This window comes from Labeo rohita, chromosome 19 (genome assembly GCF_022985175.1).
Source record: "Labeo rohita strain BAU-BD-2019 chromosome 19, IGBB_LRoh.1.0, whole genome shotgun sequence".
NCBI lineage: Eukaryota > Metazoa > Chordata > Actinopteri > Cypriniformes > Cyprinidae > Labeo > Labeo rohita.
In genome coordinates, this window is record NC_066887.1 from 8,319,139 (window position 1) to 8,336,969 (window position 17,831).

Consider the following 17,831-nt stretch of genomic DNA (forward strand, 5'->3'; position numbering starts at 1 on the left):
TATGATCAGAAATATGCTGCATATGAAAATGACAAATAAAAGGTCTAAACGCAATGTACCTTCACTCAGTGTGTGCTGTCACAGGGCGCAGACATATTGCGGATACGACAGTGATTTTTCCCACTAATATTTATTATGTCTAAAATTCCATTGGACTTAAAGTACTTTGAGTAAAAACACAAATGAGTGACAAACCAAAAATCTGCGAACGATTAAAGTTAAATTACACTGGATAATACTTCCTTGTCGTTATACAAGCTCTCGCAGCGTTCGCCGTTTCCTATCGGATCGTTTTTAAAGGAACACTCAGCGGCCGCGTCTCAAAAGCTGATGGACTGCCTATCTAGACAGCACTAGTGAGCATCAAGGGTGCGTTGCGCTTTCCAAGATCCTTATACTTTTTGACGTTTTTCGATTCAACCGCATATTTAGATATACAGTTCAGCTGAGCTGATTTGAAACGCCACTACAACGTCTCATAATCCTGTCTAGGTAGTCAGCTCACTAGTTTTTGAAACACAGTCAACTTCGGTAACCGGTCCGTCCGCAAATGCGTCCTTCCGAGGAGCGATTAGAGTGGTGCAAATTCATCTCATGCATTCATCTCAGATTCATATAGCGTCCGGCTCGACATTCTGACACGACAACCGAGAGCTGAAATCGTCGTTTTTTAATATCCTTTAAACAGAGACCAGACTTTCGTCGATTTAAGGCGATCGAGCGCCGCTGGGAAGGTTTATTCGCGTTTCATCAGCGCTATGGCGGAGGTACCAGGTACATCGAGTGAGACGATAACGGAGACCGTTCAGACGGGCACACCGCCTCCACCCCAGCAGGTACTCTGCCCTACTTACTGTAGACACCATCACTAAACACATCTACACCGAATCATTCAGCTACAACAACTAAGAACCAACAGTCTAAAGGCTTTTGTGATGAATTAACCGTTTTGTAGTTAGCATATCGAGTTGTTAATATAAACTGACTAGATACCAGCATAAGGCCTGTTTAGTAAGCAACATGTTTAGCAGGATTTATGCTCTCAACTGGTTTGACAGTGTGTTATGGTCATAAGTTAACCCACATCACAACAAAAACCCACCTCTAAATCTCCCATCAAAGATATTTGCCATGTTAACCGCTGTTTTGGTGTTAGTTACGTTACTAACGTTACAGTTATTAACGTAATGCCGTGAAAAATACATTTAAATGAAAACTAAAATATGAAATATTTTACAGCACTTAAACACAAACACTTTTACCTACTGGATATAAAGTACATCGGATAGTACTAGGGTTATTACAGTTAACTCAGACCAAAACTGTTAAAAATAAACATTTTCGTTACTTAAAATAAACTTTAACTGAAATAATAAAAATATTATATTACTATTTCAGCTGACATTTCTAATTTATCTACATTTTCGTTTAACGTGATGTACTAAAAACTAAAACAAAAATTAGTAAAAACTATATAGATATTTACAAGTAAATAAGTAAATAAAATGGCAAGAGCAACACAGTTGCTGAATCTTTAAGGAAATAAATTGAATATATATATATATATATATATATGAATAAAAACGAATTCAAAATGTTAATAAAACTATAATAGTATGTTAGCTCACTGTTATTATTATTTTTATGTATTACACTACCAGTCAAAAACTTTTGATTTTTAATGTTTTTTGTTTTTTTTTTAAAGAAGTCTCTTCTTCTTACCAAGCCTGCATTTATTTGATCCAAAATATAGCAAAAGCAGTAAAATTGTGAAATATTTATTTATTTTTACTATTTAAAATAACAGTTTTTTTAATATGCTGGTTTTTTTTTTTATCAATATTTAAAACAGTTGAGTTCATTTTTTTTCAGGACTCTTTGATAAATAGAAAGATCCAAAGATCAGCATTCATCTGAAAAAAAAAACACTATACCATTGAAAAGCTTTTTTTTTTTTTTTTATAGAAATTAATACTTTAATTAGCAAGGATGTTTTAAATTTATCAAAAGTGATGATAAAGACATTTAGAATGTTACAAAAGATTATATTTCAGATAAATGCTGTTCTTCTGAACTTTCTATTCATCAAAGAAACCTGAAAAAATTCTGCTTAACTGTTTTCAACATAATAATAATAATAATAATAAATGTTGTTTGAGCAGCAGATCAGAATATTAGAATGATTTCTGAAGCATCATGTGACTGGAGTAATGATGGTGAAAATTCAGCATTGAAATCACAGGAATAAATTACATTTCAAAATATTTTCAAATAGAAAACAGCTATTTTAAAAAAGTATAAATATATTTTAAAATTGTACTGTTTTTGCTGTACTTTGGATCAAACAAATGCAAGCTTGGTGAGCAGAAGAGACGTATTTAAGAAACAAAAAATTTTACTGTTTAAAAACTTTTGACTGGTAGTGTATGTTTATACATTTATTTTTATTTAAAGTTACTTTATTGTCTTCATAATGTTTGACAAATATTGTCACAAAATGGTAATTCTATAATAATAAAATTACAATAAAATATGTAATATTCATTTACCATCATGTATGATATTCAATTTAAAGAATAAGATCCCATACTCATTTTACTGTGGTTTTACAGTAGTAACACAAAGCCAAAACAATGGCTGATGTGACAAATGTAGCTGTCATTGTCATCGTCAGCTAACTATTAACGGTTATTCATATCTCTAACAACATTTAATAATGTCACTAATGTTTTTCATATGATGACCTAGTTTCGTGTATTTTCAGGAGGGCAGAAGCCTGACCATCAAGCTCAGGAAAAGGAAGACGGAGAAGAAAGTGGAGTGGTCCAGTGACACGGTGGACAATGAACATCTGGGCCGGAGGTCTTCAAAGTGTAAGTCTCGTTTGTTAGTGTAGCTCTAAATCCATTCAAAGTGTACATTCATGATTTCTTATATAAAACAAAAATGTGTTTCATAGTGTAGATCTGCATCTGGGCCAGATTTTAAATAGCTGACCTTGAAAACTGAGCAGGTTTAAACATCCTGCATCTGCTCAAAGTGGCCTATTGAATGCTTCGTTTCTTTAAATAGAATTCTCTGATATGTTCAGGTTGCTGTATTTACGAGAAGCCTCGACAGTTCGGCGAATCTTCCTCGGAAAGCGAAGGGGATGACGAGGAGGGCTGCGGGAGTGCGCACTGCATTCTGGGACATGGGAGAAGAGGCCATGGACAAAGGGAGGGTGGAGGGAGCACAGCGCCCCCTAGCTCTGGGGGAACAAACCCTCACTAGAAGATAACGCGAATGGGATATCCGGTGTGGAGGGAAGGGTAACGGACGGCGTGGGCACTACATTCATAATCCCTCATCCTCACTCACACTCATTACATCACACCATCACTGGGTGTCAAAAGCTTTTTGATGAATGAAAGCTTGTAGAGCAATGCAATGTGATTGGTTTTCTCCTCCGTCGTTAGTTTGACGGCTCAGAGAAGGCTAAACCTTTTTTGCGATCTGAATGCTGCGGAAAAAATTGATGTTTGTTGTACATAGGACATTGGTTTTTATTTCTTTTGTAAAATCTATATTTATTTGTTTGCGTTTAACAACATTGATCTTACCGGTTTGTGTCCACATTTTAGTAAACAGTTTAAAAACCTCAAAATATGATTCAGACGGGCTTCTAGTTCAAATCAAGCGGAATAAATGCAGTATAAAAAAGGAATTTTATATCAAACATAATTTGCCTTGCGGTGTCACGATTCTAGCAGCAGTATTTCTTCATATCACTTGAGAAACTTCAAGCGTAATATGTGTTGTGTGCTTTAGTGATTTTAAAAAAGACAATTTCAGGAACTCAACCCCTTTGGGCACATTAAATCATCTCCATTAGCCGTCATAAGTTTGATTGAGTTATATTGAGACTTCCTTCAGACAATCAGACTAGTAAGAGACTCAGCATGTATGTGCAAAGACATTGAGGTGTTTATATACTTAGTGAAGTGGACTGAGAAACATCTGTGATGCTGTACTTCATTCTAAAAGGGAGGTGAGAGCGTCACCTGGATCATTACAAAAAACGGACCGAAATTAAACAGAAGCAGTGAAATTAATGAAACAGTTTGACCAAATATGAATGTTTGCTAGAAATGTACTCAAAACATGTAGATGACTTTGTTTCTTCATCAGAACAGATTTGCTCACCAGTGGATCCTCTGAAGTGAATGGGTGCCATCTGAATGAGAGTCCAAACAGCTGATAAAAACATCACAAAAATCCCCAAGTAATTCATACAACTCCAGTCCGTCATTTAATGTCTTGTGATGTCAAAAGCTTTGCGTTTCTAAGAAACAAATCCATCAGGACTTCTTTTTTTTTAACTTCAAACCGTTCCTTACGGCTAAAATACGAGGCCATAATCCGTAATATTGCCACTGAAAAAGTTATTTTGTCTGAATCAGGAGCAAAATATGCACAGATCAAGCACCATTTACAAGCAAAATCTCGTTCTAAACAAATGTGTCTTTTAATGTAAGAGGACAACAGGAGAAGGACGTTTTCATTGGATGAATTGTTATCATGAATTATAGACTAATATTTTGGAAAAAAGTGATGGTTTAAAGTTAAAACACTAACTAATAATGGATTTGTTTCTTAGAAACACAAATCTTTTCACTTCAGAAGATGTTAATTAATGGACTGGACTGGTGTGGATTATTGAGATGTTTTTATCAGCTGTTTGGACTCTCATTCTGACGGCACCCATTCACTGCAAAGGATCCATTTGTGAGCAAGTGATGTAATGCTACGTTTTTCCAAACCTCTTCTGATGAAGAAACACTCATTTACATCTTGGATGGTCTGAGGGTGAGTACATTTCAAGCAAATGTTCATTTCTGGATGAACTATTCTTTTAAAAAGTAGGATTGATCTGAAAATGTGTAGATTTAGACTATTTTCCTTTCATGGTCATGCCTTACACCAAATACAGGTAGGATATTTTGTGTGTGCTATAGATCACCCTGTGACATGTAAGGTGCCTCATCTCATCCTGGGCACTGTGGCTGCTTATATTTGACACAAATTGGTTTAAAATCCAGCTATAAGTGGGAGAGGTGCATGCCGGGATGTTGTGTAGTAGTTTGACTCGAGCTTTAAGGTGTAAACGGATTATATGTGGTATAAAGAGCGCTGGAGAGTGCATGGCTGAATGCTGGCCAAGACCAAATGCACATAGCACCATTTCTCCTCCGATGTCACATACAGTTTACAGTTGATTCCCATCAGGACCGTCACTGCAGTCATCTGCGTCCCAGCATTCGTCCCTTTACTGTGAATGCACCTGTATGTACATAGCAAAGGTCACAGAGTGGATTTAACACAAATAAACAAATGTTAAATTATGTTGTTTATATCTATTAAATGCTTAATGGCAACCTGATTGTGTTTGACTCTCATCCTTATTGTGGTTCTTATGAAAAGTACATTTATATAAATGATTCAGTTGATGCATTATTAATAGAGCTCAAAAGCTTCAGTAAAACACTTTAGACCAGTTACTTGGAAAGTGATGGTCAGAATTTAAAAATACACATGAGCATAAAATGGAGATGTGGATGAGTGGTGTTATTGCTAAATAAAACAACTGTTTTTTTTTCTTCATAATTCATAATTGTTGGACCACTTGAGATGGATTAATTCATAACAGACAAAATCCGTGTCCACATGTATCCGTCACGGTTTGGTGATCTAAACAACATCACAAATTGCACAGCTAGTGTACTACTGAATACATTGTTCTGCTAATTTATGCTGTCTAAACCATGGAAACACATGTGGAAGCTGCTAAATCATACAGAGAAGGACTTAGTAAGCAGGAAAGGGCGCAATGTTTTGACAAACTAAAGTTAATAGGTGGTAAAGTAATGTACAAGCAGTATTAATTAAGATATTAGCCTAATATTTCACCTACCTGACTGGAAATTAATAGAACAAACATGAATGTTGTCAAGATTCTTGCCCTGGAAATCCTGGTTCATTTTGGCCAACCACAAATGCCCTTTGTACTTTAGACGGTTTTTGCACTCTTCTCTTTGATTTGTTATAACTTTTGGCAGTCAACAGTACTCTAAATGTTCTTCCCGATCAGACCGATTAGTACACCCCAAAACATGACACTGACAATTTTCACCAGGAATAATTAGCAAAATATGCAAGTTTCCATCAGTGTAGTGGCACTGTTTACATTCAGTGCCGCCAATATGGCCGACTGATGGCGTGTTGTGAAAACACTATGTAAACAATGGGCTGTCATTATTATTCAATTGAATTTGAGTACTCGAGATATATATATATATATAAAAATTGAGTACTCCAATTGCTGCCTCCCACAAACTTATCATTTACGTGTGTGAAGCATCTCCCTGTTGAAACAAACAGCATATTCTGGTAGGTATGTTTCGATGCTAGTTTATGCTGGTCATTAGCTGGTTTATGCTTTAACGAGGGCTTAAAGGTGAACTCCACTTCCAGCAACAATTTACAAATAATTTACTCACCCCCGTCATCCACGATGTTCATGTCTTCTTTCTTCAGTCGTAAAGAAATTGTGTTTTTTGAGGAAAACATTTCAGCATTTTTCCTATATGGTGCCCCGATACTTTATGCACTAATTATTCTTGCTTTATTGCTATTATAATTTTTTTTAGTCATTTTAAAGGCTAATGTTCACTAGGATCTATTTTTATTACCACAAAAAATTATGATTACTCGTTTAATCATCAGAATAACCGACTACTGATTACTCGATTACCAAAATAATTGTTAGTGACAGCCCTAATAAACATACATACTCCAGACATAAAATATGGGAAAAGGAAGTTTATTATAGTTGTAATGACTATTAAAGACTCAGTGTGCAGCACTTAAGAACTGTAGATGTAGATCTCACATCCTAGATACATCCATCCTTGAGCTGCAATGCATTTCACCCTACAGCAGACATTTCTATTCACAGCTGTCTTTTTTTTTCAGCAGTGGCCCGCACTTCAAAGGACTCAGGGCTTACAAAAATGGAAAAACACATTAGAAAGAACCTTCAAAGGTTACACGTATTCTCTTGCATTGCTCAAGGCTGTCATAAACCAACAATTCTAGCGCTACATTTTAATGCTTAAATAACTGAACAACCTAGAAATTTACAAACCAGTACCACAAAGAAAAAAAATCATTCATAACATAAGAAATGTCAGTTTTCATTGTACTATAGTATCATGCATAGGTAAAACGCTATTTGTGAAACACATTCAGGAAGAGAAAGCTGTTCTTGCAAGCGCGAGACACGTGCAACAAAGCATTGGATATCAAGCTGTCAGTACGCAATTGTGCAAACTTACTTCTAACGTCTTTACCCATACCTCCCTGTGAACTGGCCAAAGTGCCAGATATTGTGAGGCACAAAAGATAAGATAATCAACTGAAATATAAATGAAGTAAGACTGACAACACATTTAAAATCATGCAGTTAATGCTGTAATGAAGCATACATAAATATATGTCAAACACAGAGTGGTTCTAATGATGTAACCCAAAACATAAGGAAGAAAAATAAAATAAGTACGGAACATGTAATGCACAGGTTTGTTGTATGCAATAAGTGGTTTATCACTGCATCCAGTTCCTTTATAATTGCACTCGAAAAGTTCACTAAGATGGCCTGTGACTGGACTAATGGACTGAATTAAGGATGGGCGATATAATGGACTCTACCCATTAAACAGAAGAGCGCACATTGCAGTTATGAACAATCCAGAGGCAACATCGAGCTATGAATAAAGTGACACATGCAGATGTGCGGTACATACAGCGTAGAGTCGCAAAGCTGTTAATCATCATATAAAAGTACAAGTACAAACAACTTGTCGTTGAACTGGTTCAGCCTTCAGAATCACACAGTATTTCATTAAAAATCCCTGACAATCAATAATCGCTGGTTCCTCCGTTCTGTATATGCTTCTTCAGGTCTGTAGATGGCAGATGTTGCTTTATCGCTGGGGCTGTAGATTCTAGTGTTTATTCATCCACTTCTTTCTGCTGGTGTGCTATACATCAAAAATGTTTTTGGGAAAATTAAAAGTACATTTTAAAGTAAGCAAAAACTTCTATTGGTGGAGGGAAAGAGGTGCTGGTACATTTAGGTTTCTCTTCAGTCGCTTGGGAGTTGTTGGTGGTCAATGGTGAAGTGAAGTCAAATTCTCAATGAAAGATCCTGGACTATCAGCATGTCGACAACCTGTGACAGAAACAGAAATGGTTAGTTATTGCAATGACTGAGTAAGCCTGGTAGTTGTGTATTTTACTCAAAACAGTTCATCCAAAAACGTCATTTCTGCCATAATTTATGACCTATTTTGAAAAGTCAATACTGATTTGAATCTTGAACTGTCTGTCACAAAGGAACTGTATAGCTTCAGAACAGGCCTGAGCAATAAATTATATTGTATCGAGATTGTAGTAAAATTTATGTTGGTAATGATAAACTCTACATTTTTACTTGATATGGATTAATCTAACAGCCTGTTACACAGCAGAAATAATAAGTCTGCATGTTCTGCATGTCTCTGTGTGTGTGAATGAGTGGTGTGGCTTCATTCAACAGCACATGAACTTAATCACCAGAGCTGCCCTGAAAGTCACTTCACCAGTTTTACAGTTTACTTTGAAAAAAATTACCATTAAATACACACTGGGCCTCATTTAGAGCGCAGCATGTAAGTTCAGTTCACGTGTGATTCATGAAACATTCGTATGCCGCCAATCCCGTCGTACCAATGATATGTTGATAAATGTGGCGGCAGAAAACAATCGTCATTTAAATATCACGCCCCTAAAAACACCCCAGTTTACACAAATTTACAACATGGAGAAACGAAATCTGCCCGAAAAGAGAAAGTAAACTCACAAATAGTGTTGTCACAATACCAAAATTTTGACTTCGATTCGATACCTGACTAAAATATCACAATACTGCTACTGAACCGATACTACTAAAAAAAGTACAGGAAAAGTAGTTGAACAATAGATGATCCAAACGGAGATCATAGTTATTTTATCCATTAAAACTAAGCATTTCATCCCCCCTTAAAAAAAAAATAATAATAATAATAATAATAAAATAATAATAAATCACATGCAAGTGCCACTACACAGGATTATGGTAAACAACTACTGATCTTACAGGTATGTATAACAACAATTTATATCATGACATAGTCATTTTTTTGTATTTTACCTTTGTTATTAATAAGAACCTAGATGCAAGTAACAAATTAAATGACAACTACAATAAAACAGTTAAAATTCCATTTTAATTTTTTCTAGATTCTATTTTAATGGTTACATTAAAAACTGAACTCATGAAACTTGCAGAATTTAACAGCAATTTATTAAAAGTTTAACAAAAACTACATGTTTTTAAGGCCTATTTATTATTTTTCTCAAATTCAGTTTTGTTTGCTTGTCTGTTTTCCATTAATTTTCTGGATTATACATTTTACTAATCAAAAGCATGTCTAACACATTTATAAAGGATAATTAGATTTGATAACAAATTAATTTACTACAGGCTATTTCTTTCTTTTTTTTTCAGAAATACTGTGTTGTATACTTACAATTTTCTGGTAAATAAATTCTGGTAAATATTTTTTTTCTGGTAAATATTTCTTAAACATTGTTTTAATAATATGTTTTTATTAGTAGTAGTAGTACTATCTTTATATTAAATAATATATTAATATTAATAATTAATAATTTCTGACTGTCAAGTTAAACCAAACTTTTATTTTGAAGGGTCTTCATTATATGACAATAGTTTTCCGCAAAAGAAACAGTAAAATGCTCAAGAAGTGACTCTCAGAGCAGTTCTAGAGATTATGTTCATGTGTTCATGTACTCATATATTGAAGCGACAGAGGCTGAAAACACTGTGAGCGTCATGCGTATGTGTGTAGTAAACAAAACTGCGCGTCTGCGCCATTCACTAAGACAGACAATAATACGCAGAAATACGGCTCTTATTAAAATTAATTCTTAAAATACCGGTACTAGTAAAATGCGGAATTGTACTGTTTTTAAAAGCAGGGTATCATGATACTTTTTACGTACTGGTATATCGTGCAACACTACTCAGAAAAGAGAAATTGATCTTACTCTAAAAACACCCTTTAACCTTAGGCTATATTTGAAAACAATTGCATTAATTTATACAGTACATTAAAGTACAGTACATTCATTTATAAAGTACATTAAATACCATTTAAAATAACGAAACATAAACATTACAGCCTATTTAGTTCTCCTTAATTCACAACAAACCCTTTAAATTTAACGGTATTACAGAACAAGAATGAAAAATAAGTAGCTATAAAATTTTATATTAAACTAAAGTAAAACACAAATTAGCCAAGCTAGCGGTCGAGCTAAAATTAATAAATGAGTAAAGCAAAACTAAAAAAGAAATTTTTTGCCATGTAACATTTGATTGCTAAACTATTATCCATAATGTAAACAAATCTTTGTACTTTACTTGTGTTCTAATATCCACATAAATCATCCTAATTCACGTTCCAAAATGCCTTTTAAATTGAGTAGTGTCATTTTTATGTTTGATTCACAGCATTTTAGTTTGATTAATGTTTGAAATGTCATGTTAGCAACGTTGAAATGTTGTGTGTGCGCGCTTGAGGCCCCTGCACGATCAGTTACATTTAAAGGAGAAGTCCACTTCCAGAACAAAAGTTTACAGATAATTTACTCACCCCCTTGTCATCTAAGATGTTCATGTCTTTCTTTCTTCACCTGTAAAGAAATTGTTTTTTGAGGGAAGCATTTCAGGATTTTTCTCCATATAATGGACTGATATGGTGCCCCGATTTTGAACTAAAATGCAGTTTAAATGCGGCTTCAAATGATCCCAAATGCGGTTGTAAACGATCCCAGCCGAGGAAGAAGGGTCTTATCTAGCGAAACGATCGGTTATTTTTATTTAAAAGATACAATTGAAATACTTTTTAATCTCAGATGCTCGTCTTGTCTTGCTCTGCCTGAACTCTGTGTATTCTGGCTCAAGACAGTTAGTGTGTCGAAAAACTTTAATTGTATTTTCTCCCTCACCTTCAAAAATCATTTCAAAATCATCCTACATCGCTACAGAAGAACCAACCCAGTCTATGCAAAGTGAACATGCAAAGAAGATCAAACACCCTCAACAAAATAGGTAAAACAGCGATATAGGGCGATTTTGAAGTTGAGGGAGAACATGAGATGGGAATTTTTCAACATAACCTAACTGTCATGAACCAGAAAAAAACAGTTCAGGCAGACATTAAAAAGTATATAAATTGTATTATTTTTATGAAAATAACCGATCGTTTCGCTAGATAAGGCCCTTCTTCATTTGGGATCATTTGAAGTCGCATTTAAACTGCATTTTGAAAGTTCAAACTCAGGGCACCATATCAGTCCATTATATAGAGAAAAATCTTGAAATGTTTTCCTCAAAAAACAATTTCTTTTACGTCTGAAGAAATACATGAACATCTTGGATGACAAGGGGGGTGAGTACATTATCTGTAAATTTTTGTTCTGGAAGTGGACTTCTCCTTTAATAAAGTAAAGATATAAAGAAAACAAATAAAATGTATTTTTTTTCTTTTCTTTTGTTAGTCTGTTAATTATTTAAAAGAAATATATTTCATGTATGCTAGCCCTGTTTGTTTTATTCCTTTTATAATTTCTGTTTTTCTCTGTTTACCGAAGTGTGGCAGGTGGGTGATGCGGCGATGTGTGAATCACCATGGTCTGTTGTTTATGCTGCTATTTGCACATATAAATCTAATGCCCTAAAAGAATAAAGAGACTCTGTTTGTCGGCCAGGAAAATAATCTAAATGAACAAAATTCTGTCATTATAAAATTCTCTGAAATTCTCTATGCTGCACGCAAATTTAGGCTAACTCAAAAACTTGAGTACACAAGCTTTTGATCGTAGCCACCGCTCACGTCCATATTGATAAATTCTAAGCATTGCATAGAAACAACCGTACAACCAATTTTCTGTCGTACGTTTGTTTCATAATGGAAACACTCACATTTCATGACAAACTGCCAAAAAAAAAGTTTGGCTGAACTCATAACAAATATATTACTACTGTATACTAAAATTAGTGCTGTCAAAATTAGCACATTAATGCAGGTGATAAATTTTTCCAGTTTAATGGTGTTAAAAATATTTAATGCGAATTAACGCAGGGGCAACATCTGCCAAAAAATGTGTTTATTAAGACGCAGAACATCTTTACAACCACATCAAATAGGAGACTTTTCAGACTAGTTAAAACAAGTGTGGAAAAGGTCGAGGTGACGAGGAGCTTCAGTAGAACAACAGTGAACTATGGTCAGATGATGAGATGTTGTCAGGCCATAAGTCAGTAAAACTAATTTACCTGTCCTGTTAGCCATTATACTGTGCTCGTAGCATTTGTGCTTCAATTGCATGCACAAATGTGACGGTGCATGCTGTAGTCTGTATCATTTCATATTAAAGCGCAAATGAAATTACAAGCATGTGTCAGATCCGTGTCATGTTCAACAGTGGCAGCTCTTAAAGTACCAGCAGCCAAAAAAGCTAATAACCCCGCTGCTATAATGTCTATTAATCAACAAACAAAACAAAAAAAAAGAAATCAATAACTTTTGTAGCTTTAAGGCTTCATCTATATTTAATTTAGTATTTAGTGTTTGATAACTTTATTCAATTTCTGTATATTTCCTACTTGCTGAAGAGCACAGGTATAATGGGTTTATGTAAATATTGTTTTAAGTTCACTTAAATTAAAAGTGTTATTTTATGTCTAATGTTAAAATTGACAGCTCTCAATTATACTGTATGTTGAATGGCTATAGTCAATGGTTAAATATTAGAAAATAAATAATTTCCTAGGGACATCAGTTGTAAAAAAAACATTTATTTTAAGATATTAAAAATATCCTGTCTTTATGTTGTTTCCACATTAATTTGAAGATTGAATGTGAAATGATTGCAATATAAAAGTTTAATGTGAAGTGGAATTAATCGCAATTCATTTTAGCAATTCTCAAAATAATATTTTTTATTATATTATTCAACCAGTATATTTTGTTATTAATTTATACAGATCTGTTGTGCAGCATTTTATTTGACAAAAAAAATATGTTTTGTTGTGAATTAATTGTTCTGTTTTTTAATTTGATTACATTTTAATAGATCAATTAAATTGTTAAAGTTTTATTAATTAATTTCTTTTGACACTTTTTTATGATTAACTTGTATTGAATCATAAACAGAATCCAGAAAAACTAACCTGGAAAAACAGAATTTAGGAAATAAAGTGGATTTCATAGGACATTAAAAGGTAGCTACTCTGTGTAACACCTTTGTATAACAGAACAATCAAGTTTGATCAGGTTATGTTTACATTTATTTTCAAGGTCTAACAAAAATGTGGAAAGCATTTTCTTCCCAATTAATGGTTAATGAATATCATGATAAATATCAATATTGTATGATATGGAGAAAAGTAGGGTAATTCCATGCAAAATCAACCTTACCATGAAAAAATTATGTTTTTACCAAATGTTTTTACTATACTGATAGCACAGATGTCAACATTTGGTGGTTCAAATACCCATGTAAGGTCTCAAAGTTTTTAAAGCATTTTTAGTGCATGATTTTCCATAGTCTGGTAAGTGCTATTTTTAGGCTTGTCACATCCATGACAGTACAAATTCCTCATAAATAGACACATCAAAATTAAAATAAAGTAACAATTATATGTTCTGTGAAGAGCCATCGCTTTTGTATTTGTTGGGTTTTATAGCGTCTGGTTTGTGCATTTTAATTCGCAGAAATCCTACAAAGTATGTCAAAAACTGCCCTTTTTTGTAACATCCATAACGCATGATTATTTCCCTTTTTTACCATTGAAAACTCATGCATACACTGTTATTTTTCTGATTTTTAGACTCTATAAACAAGGGTTTATTAAAATATAAACAATCTGGTATACTGGAAACACATACACTCTCTAAGCATTTATGTCACATCCATAATGATGGATTTGCCCAGTATCATGATAGTGAATAGTAAGTTGTATGGACTAACTTTATGATACTTGTTGCTTTTGCATCCACATTCATTTCAATGCAGGGAAAAGAAAGAGCAAGGCCTCACAGTTTCTCTTTCCATGTGGAACTCAAAGGGAAAGTTTGAAACAACATGAAAATGATTAAATTAAGACACGACTGAAATTTCTGGATGAACTACCCCTTAAGCCAAAGTGTACACAAAAAATTAAAAGTTGCATAGAGACAGTCACTCTAGGGGAGGAGGACAATATTTGAAAATGCATCCCAGAGAAACAGAGATCATAGCAGGGAAATGATGGATGGTCTAAAGCCGCAAGCAGGTTTCACAGCTCTCTAAAAATGTCACGCTTGTTTTTCTGAAAAGATTTGAACCGCAGGCCCCAAAGCAAAGGTTAGGATGCTTGTAAAAAACATGAGACATGAGGAATAGCCTTCCAAACGGTTATCCATAACTGAATGTCCTGTAGAAAATATGAGTCTGAACGTTTAGAGCAAATGGGGTTTGCGAGGGAGCTGCAGGAGGTTCATGAGTTAATAAAAAGCTAATTATTAATAATAAATGTACAAATCTAAAATAACTTCAATCAAAAAGAACAAATTGCTAACTAAAGTTGTTATTTTTCTTTTCTTTGTGCACAAAAAGTACTCGTAGTTTTATAAAATTACGGTTGAACCACTCAAATGGACTATTTTAATGATGATCTTACTACCTTTCTGGGCCTTGAACATGTCAGTTGCATTGCTGCCTATTCAGGGTCAGAAAGCTCTCAGATTCATCAAAAATATCTTAATTTGTGTTCTGGGTTTGGAACAACATGATGAGTAATTAATGACAGAATTTTCATTTATTTGGGTGAACTTTCCCTTTAAACATTCTACTATATATATATATAGGTTAGATATATTTATACAATGTACTTCTTACGTAATTAGATAACAGCAAAGTCTCTTCATCCAAGAACAACAACAGGTTCTGTGGACAGAAACAGCTACTTACCCAAAATACACTTTTTGCACGACTTCAGCTCCTTTGTTTAACTCCTTTCTTGCTTTCGTCAGCTGTCTGCTGTGGCTCATTTTGCTCCCATGTGTCGGCCTGTTCCTCCTCACCCTCTTTGACCCCTCCGTCGCCTTTCCCATCATCCCCCTCTGCCAAAGCTTCGCTCTGGCGTACGCTGACAGAGATGACCATCGCTTGCACGATACCATAGATCACTGCAAAGTGCAACAGGTACTCCTGAACAACCCACAGCAGTCCGGCCATCCCAACAGACGACACTAGAAACATGGCCATCCCGTGGAGCCACAACTTCAGGGTCCCCTGCACCCCCACCACATCCAAAATAAACTTGGTTGGAGGTGATACGGTAGTCAGAAAGCCCACAACAAACAAGTCAAAGAGGTGGCGAAGAAAATTAAAGCAAATATCGTAATGTTCAGGCACAATTTGGCCCGTCCACGAGCGAGAGAAGAACTGGAATGCTGATTGCTGCTGGGACAGCGGGGTGGGAGACGGCGGGGGCGTCCCGTAATCCGACTGCCCGTCGACTTCATCGCTGTCCCATGTACCTTCATTCCACCCAGCACATTTACGCTGGTGGAGCGTGGTGGATGACGACCAGCGGGGCCAAAAAAAGTATCTGGACGGGAGCATTCGACTATACCAGCGTGAGCTTTGAACTGCCGGTTCGTCGATCTCAACATCAGCTCTCAGCTCTTCGACTTCCAAAGGCTTTAAAGTCTCCTGGGTCTCCCAGAATTCCTCAGTGATTGTCTTTTGGTCCTTTTTGCTGTTTTCGCCCCGCCAAACCCAGCCTGTGAGTCCCCATAACCCCCATCTGCTTTTAGTCTGAATGTCCGTTGTTGGGGGTTTCTCAGGTTTGGTTTGACTGCCCCAGGACGAGTACAGATTCACAGGACTGACCCACCCCCAAACTCGCCCTACGACTGCGGTCATAATGGCAGTATTACTATAAAATGCTCAAAAGAGGAAATTAAAATGCTATAACATTAACTATGTATTAAAGTGTCAGTATGAGGGGGTAAAAGCTAATGTAATTGATAATTACACATTAATAACTATGGTATAAAGCATTGATAAGTACAGCTATCTCTAAATCTAAAGGTATGGGTTTAAAAAGTCAAAAACATACGTTAGTGTGCCTTTAAGACGACATATAAGTATAAGTAGGCATCTAAACAATGACACCTCAACAGACCTGTATTAAGGCGTGTTTGTATTAGAACTAATCAACCAGAAAACAACCTACGGCCACACCCGTTTAAGTCACTCAATGACAGGAAGAGAATTTAATTTTTAAATAAAATTAAAAACAAAAAGACATTACTGTGGCAATGGGGTTTCTTTCATTTTTGAGCTCTAAACGCATTTTCCTCAGGCGAAACGGCGTCGGTTAGCATGTCTGAACAAGCCGATCGACTCCACAGCTGTAAACGCTAAACTCTGTCGATGTCAAACGGTGAAACCGCATAATTAAACATACCTGCGACCTGAAATCTTTAGTTTTGTACGACTGCCGTAAGGACATACAGTTACATCTTCCAGACATCGCAGTCTTTCTGCTTCAGTTGCAAAAACATTTGAGGTTTCTTGTTGAAGCCAGCTTCACATTCCTGTTCACTTGCGCCCGGCACAAACACGCTCGAACTTTACCCGTTTCAGCACATAAAAAGCTCGACAAAGTGCGAAAATACAGGCTAGTTAAAGTCCAACGGATTTAAGTCGTTCTCACTGAGATAACTTCATGAAACTTCATTGTCGTTGTGTAGTCTCTGATGTGTACGAGCTGGTTTACTTGTCCAGCGATGGAAAGTCGTAGTTCATTTTGGCGAATCGGTTCTTTCAAACGGTTCGTTTGAACGAACTGTTTCAACCAATCAACTTAGTGAATATTTTACGTTCTAACATAAATCGTGTCGTCACGTGCTGCCTCACATGTTACTTTGTCAAACATGTCTCAATAATGCAATATATACGCACATATTGTTGTTCACAACTAGTTTTTTGTTAAGAGTTTGTTAAGAGAATGGCTGAATTACAAAAGCATAGTTATTTATATATTTTGCGTATTTAGCAGGCGCTTCTAAAGCAACAAAAAGCCATTCATCACAAAGCCAACAATATTTATAGTGTACAGTGTCAGGTTTATCTACAAAGTTTATACATACTGAGCGAAGTTTGGTGAGATTCATTGAAAAGATTCGATTCAAATGAACCAAGCGTTCACAAACCGGGCGTCGCTACGTACGTACAGATCAAAACCGGTTAAATTATGTCATCGCTGACCTAATGACCTTCGCTCTGGATATTTGTCACAGTCTGCGTAAACTATTCAAATTCGTTGTTTTTCAAAGTGTGGGTCTTTCTTTGCCACAACAGGTAGGCTAGTTGCAAAATATTATGAATAAGCATGTAGCAAAAGTGAGTCAAGTAGAGTGAAGTCAAATATGGTAATGGCCACCAAGTAACTGAAGGCACCTGTTTCCATAATAAAAGTCCTATGCGACTGCTAACAAAACAGCTGCAGGACAAAGCTACCACATGTTGATTTCATCATAATCCACGTGTGATATACACTGTACACGAATAATTCTAAAGACTAAAACACCCCTAATCCTATACAAATTGCGATCCTGGACCACAAAACC

The 17,831-nt window shown here is 35.4% G+C and overlaps 3 protein-coding genes across 7 annotated transcripts in view; 1 reads left to right on the forward strand and 2 right to left on the reverse strand.

The window, feature by feature from the left end:
* The window catches only part of vars2 (valyl-tRNA synthetase 2, mitochondrial), a 32,146-nt gene extending 31,866 nt beyond the window's left edge, over window positions 1–280 (reverse strand). For all 5 annotated transcript variants that reach the window (XM_051137561.1, XM_051137565.1, XM_051137563.1 and 2 more), the window contains exon 1: window positions 60–280. The gene's annotated coding sequence lies outside the window, so the exon portion shown is untranslated. The remainder of the gene's footprint in view (window positions 1–59) is intronic.
* A 256-nt stretch (window positions 281–536) lies between these two features.
* On the forward strand, window positions 537–5,422 carry ppp1r11 (protein phosphatase 1, regulatory (inhibitor) subunit 11). The gene is made up of 3 exons (XM_051137534.1): window positions 537–836; window positions 2,765–2,873; window positions 3,092–5,422. Exons 1-3 carry the CDS (start codon window positions 759–761, stop codon window positions 3,271–3,273), a joined length of 369 nt encoding a protein of 122 aa, XP_050993491.1. The 5' UTR covers window positions 537–758; the 3' UTR covers window positions 3,274–5,422.
* A 1,433-nt stretch (window positions 5,423–6,855) lies between these two features.
* c19h6orf47 (chromosome 19 C6orf47 homolog) lies at window positions 6,856–17,187 on the reverse strand. Its single transcript, XM_051137386.1, has 2 exons — window positions 15,160–17,187; window positions 6,856–8,272 (listed from the first exon to the last, which is right to left on the reverse strand). Exon 1 carries the CDS (start codon window positions 16,117–16,119, stop codon window positions 15,184–15,186), a length of 936 nt encoding a protein of 311 aa, XP_050993343.1. The 5' UTR covers window positions 16,120–17,187; the 3' UTR covers window positions 6,856–8,272; window positions 15,160–15,183.
* Window positions 17,188–17,831: the final 644 nt, after the last annotated feature.

Coding starts and splice junctions, on each gene's coding strand:
- ppp1r11 (XM_051137534.1), top strand. CDS start 759: ATGGCGGAGGTACCAGGTACATCGAGTGAGACGATAACGGAGACCGTT. Junction 837..2,764: donor CACCGCCTCCACCCCAGCAG/GTACTCTGCCCT, acceptor GTGTATTTTCAG/GAGGGCAGAAGCCTGACCAT. Junction 2,874..3,091: donor GGGCCGGAGGTCTTCAAAGT/GTAAGTCTCGTT, acceptor TGATATGTTCAG/GTTGCTGTATTTACGAGAAG.
- c19h6orf47 (XM_051137386.1), bottom strand. CDS start 16,119: ATGACCGCAGTCGTAGGGCGAGTTTGGGGGTGGGTCAGTCCTGTGAAT.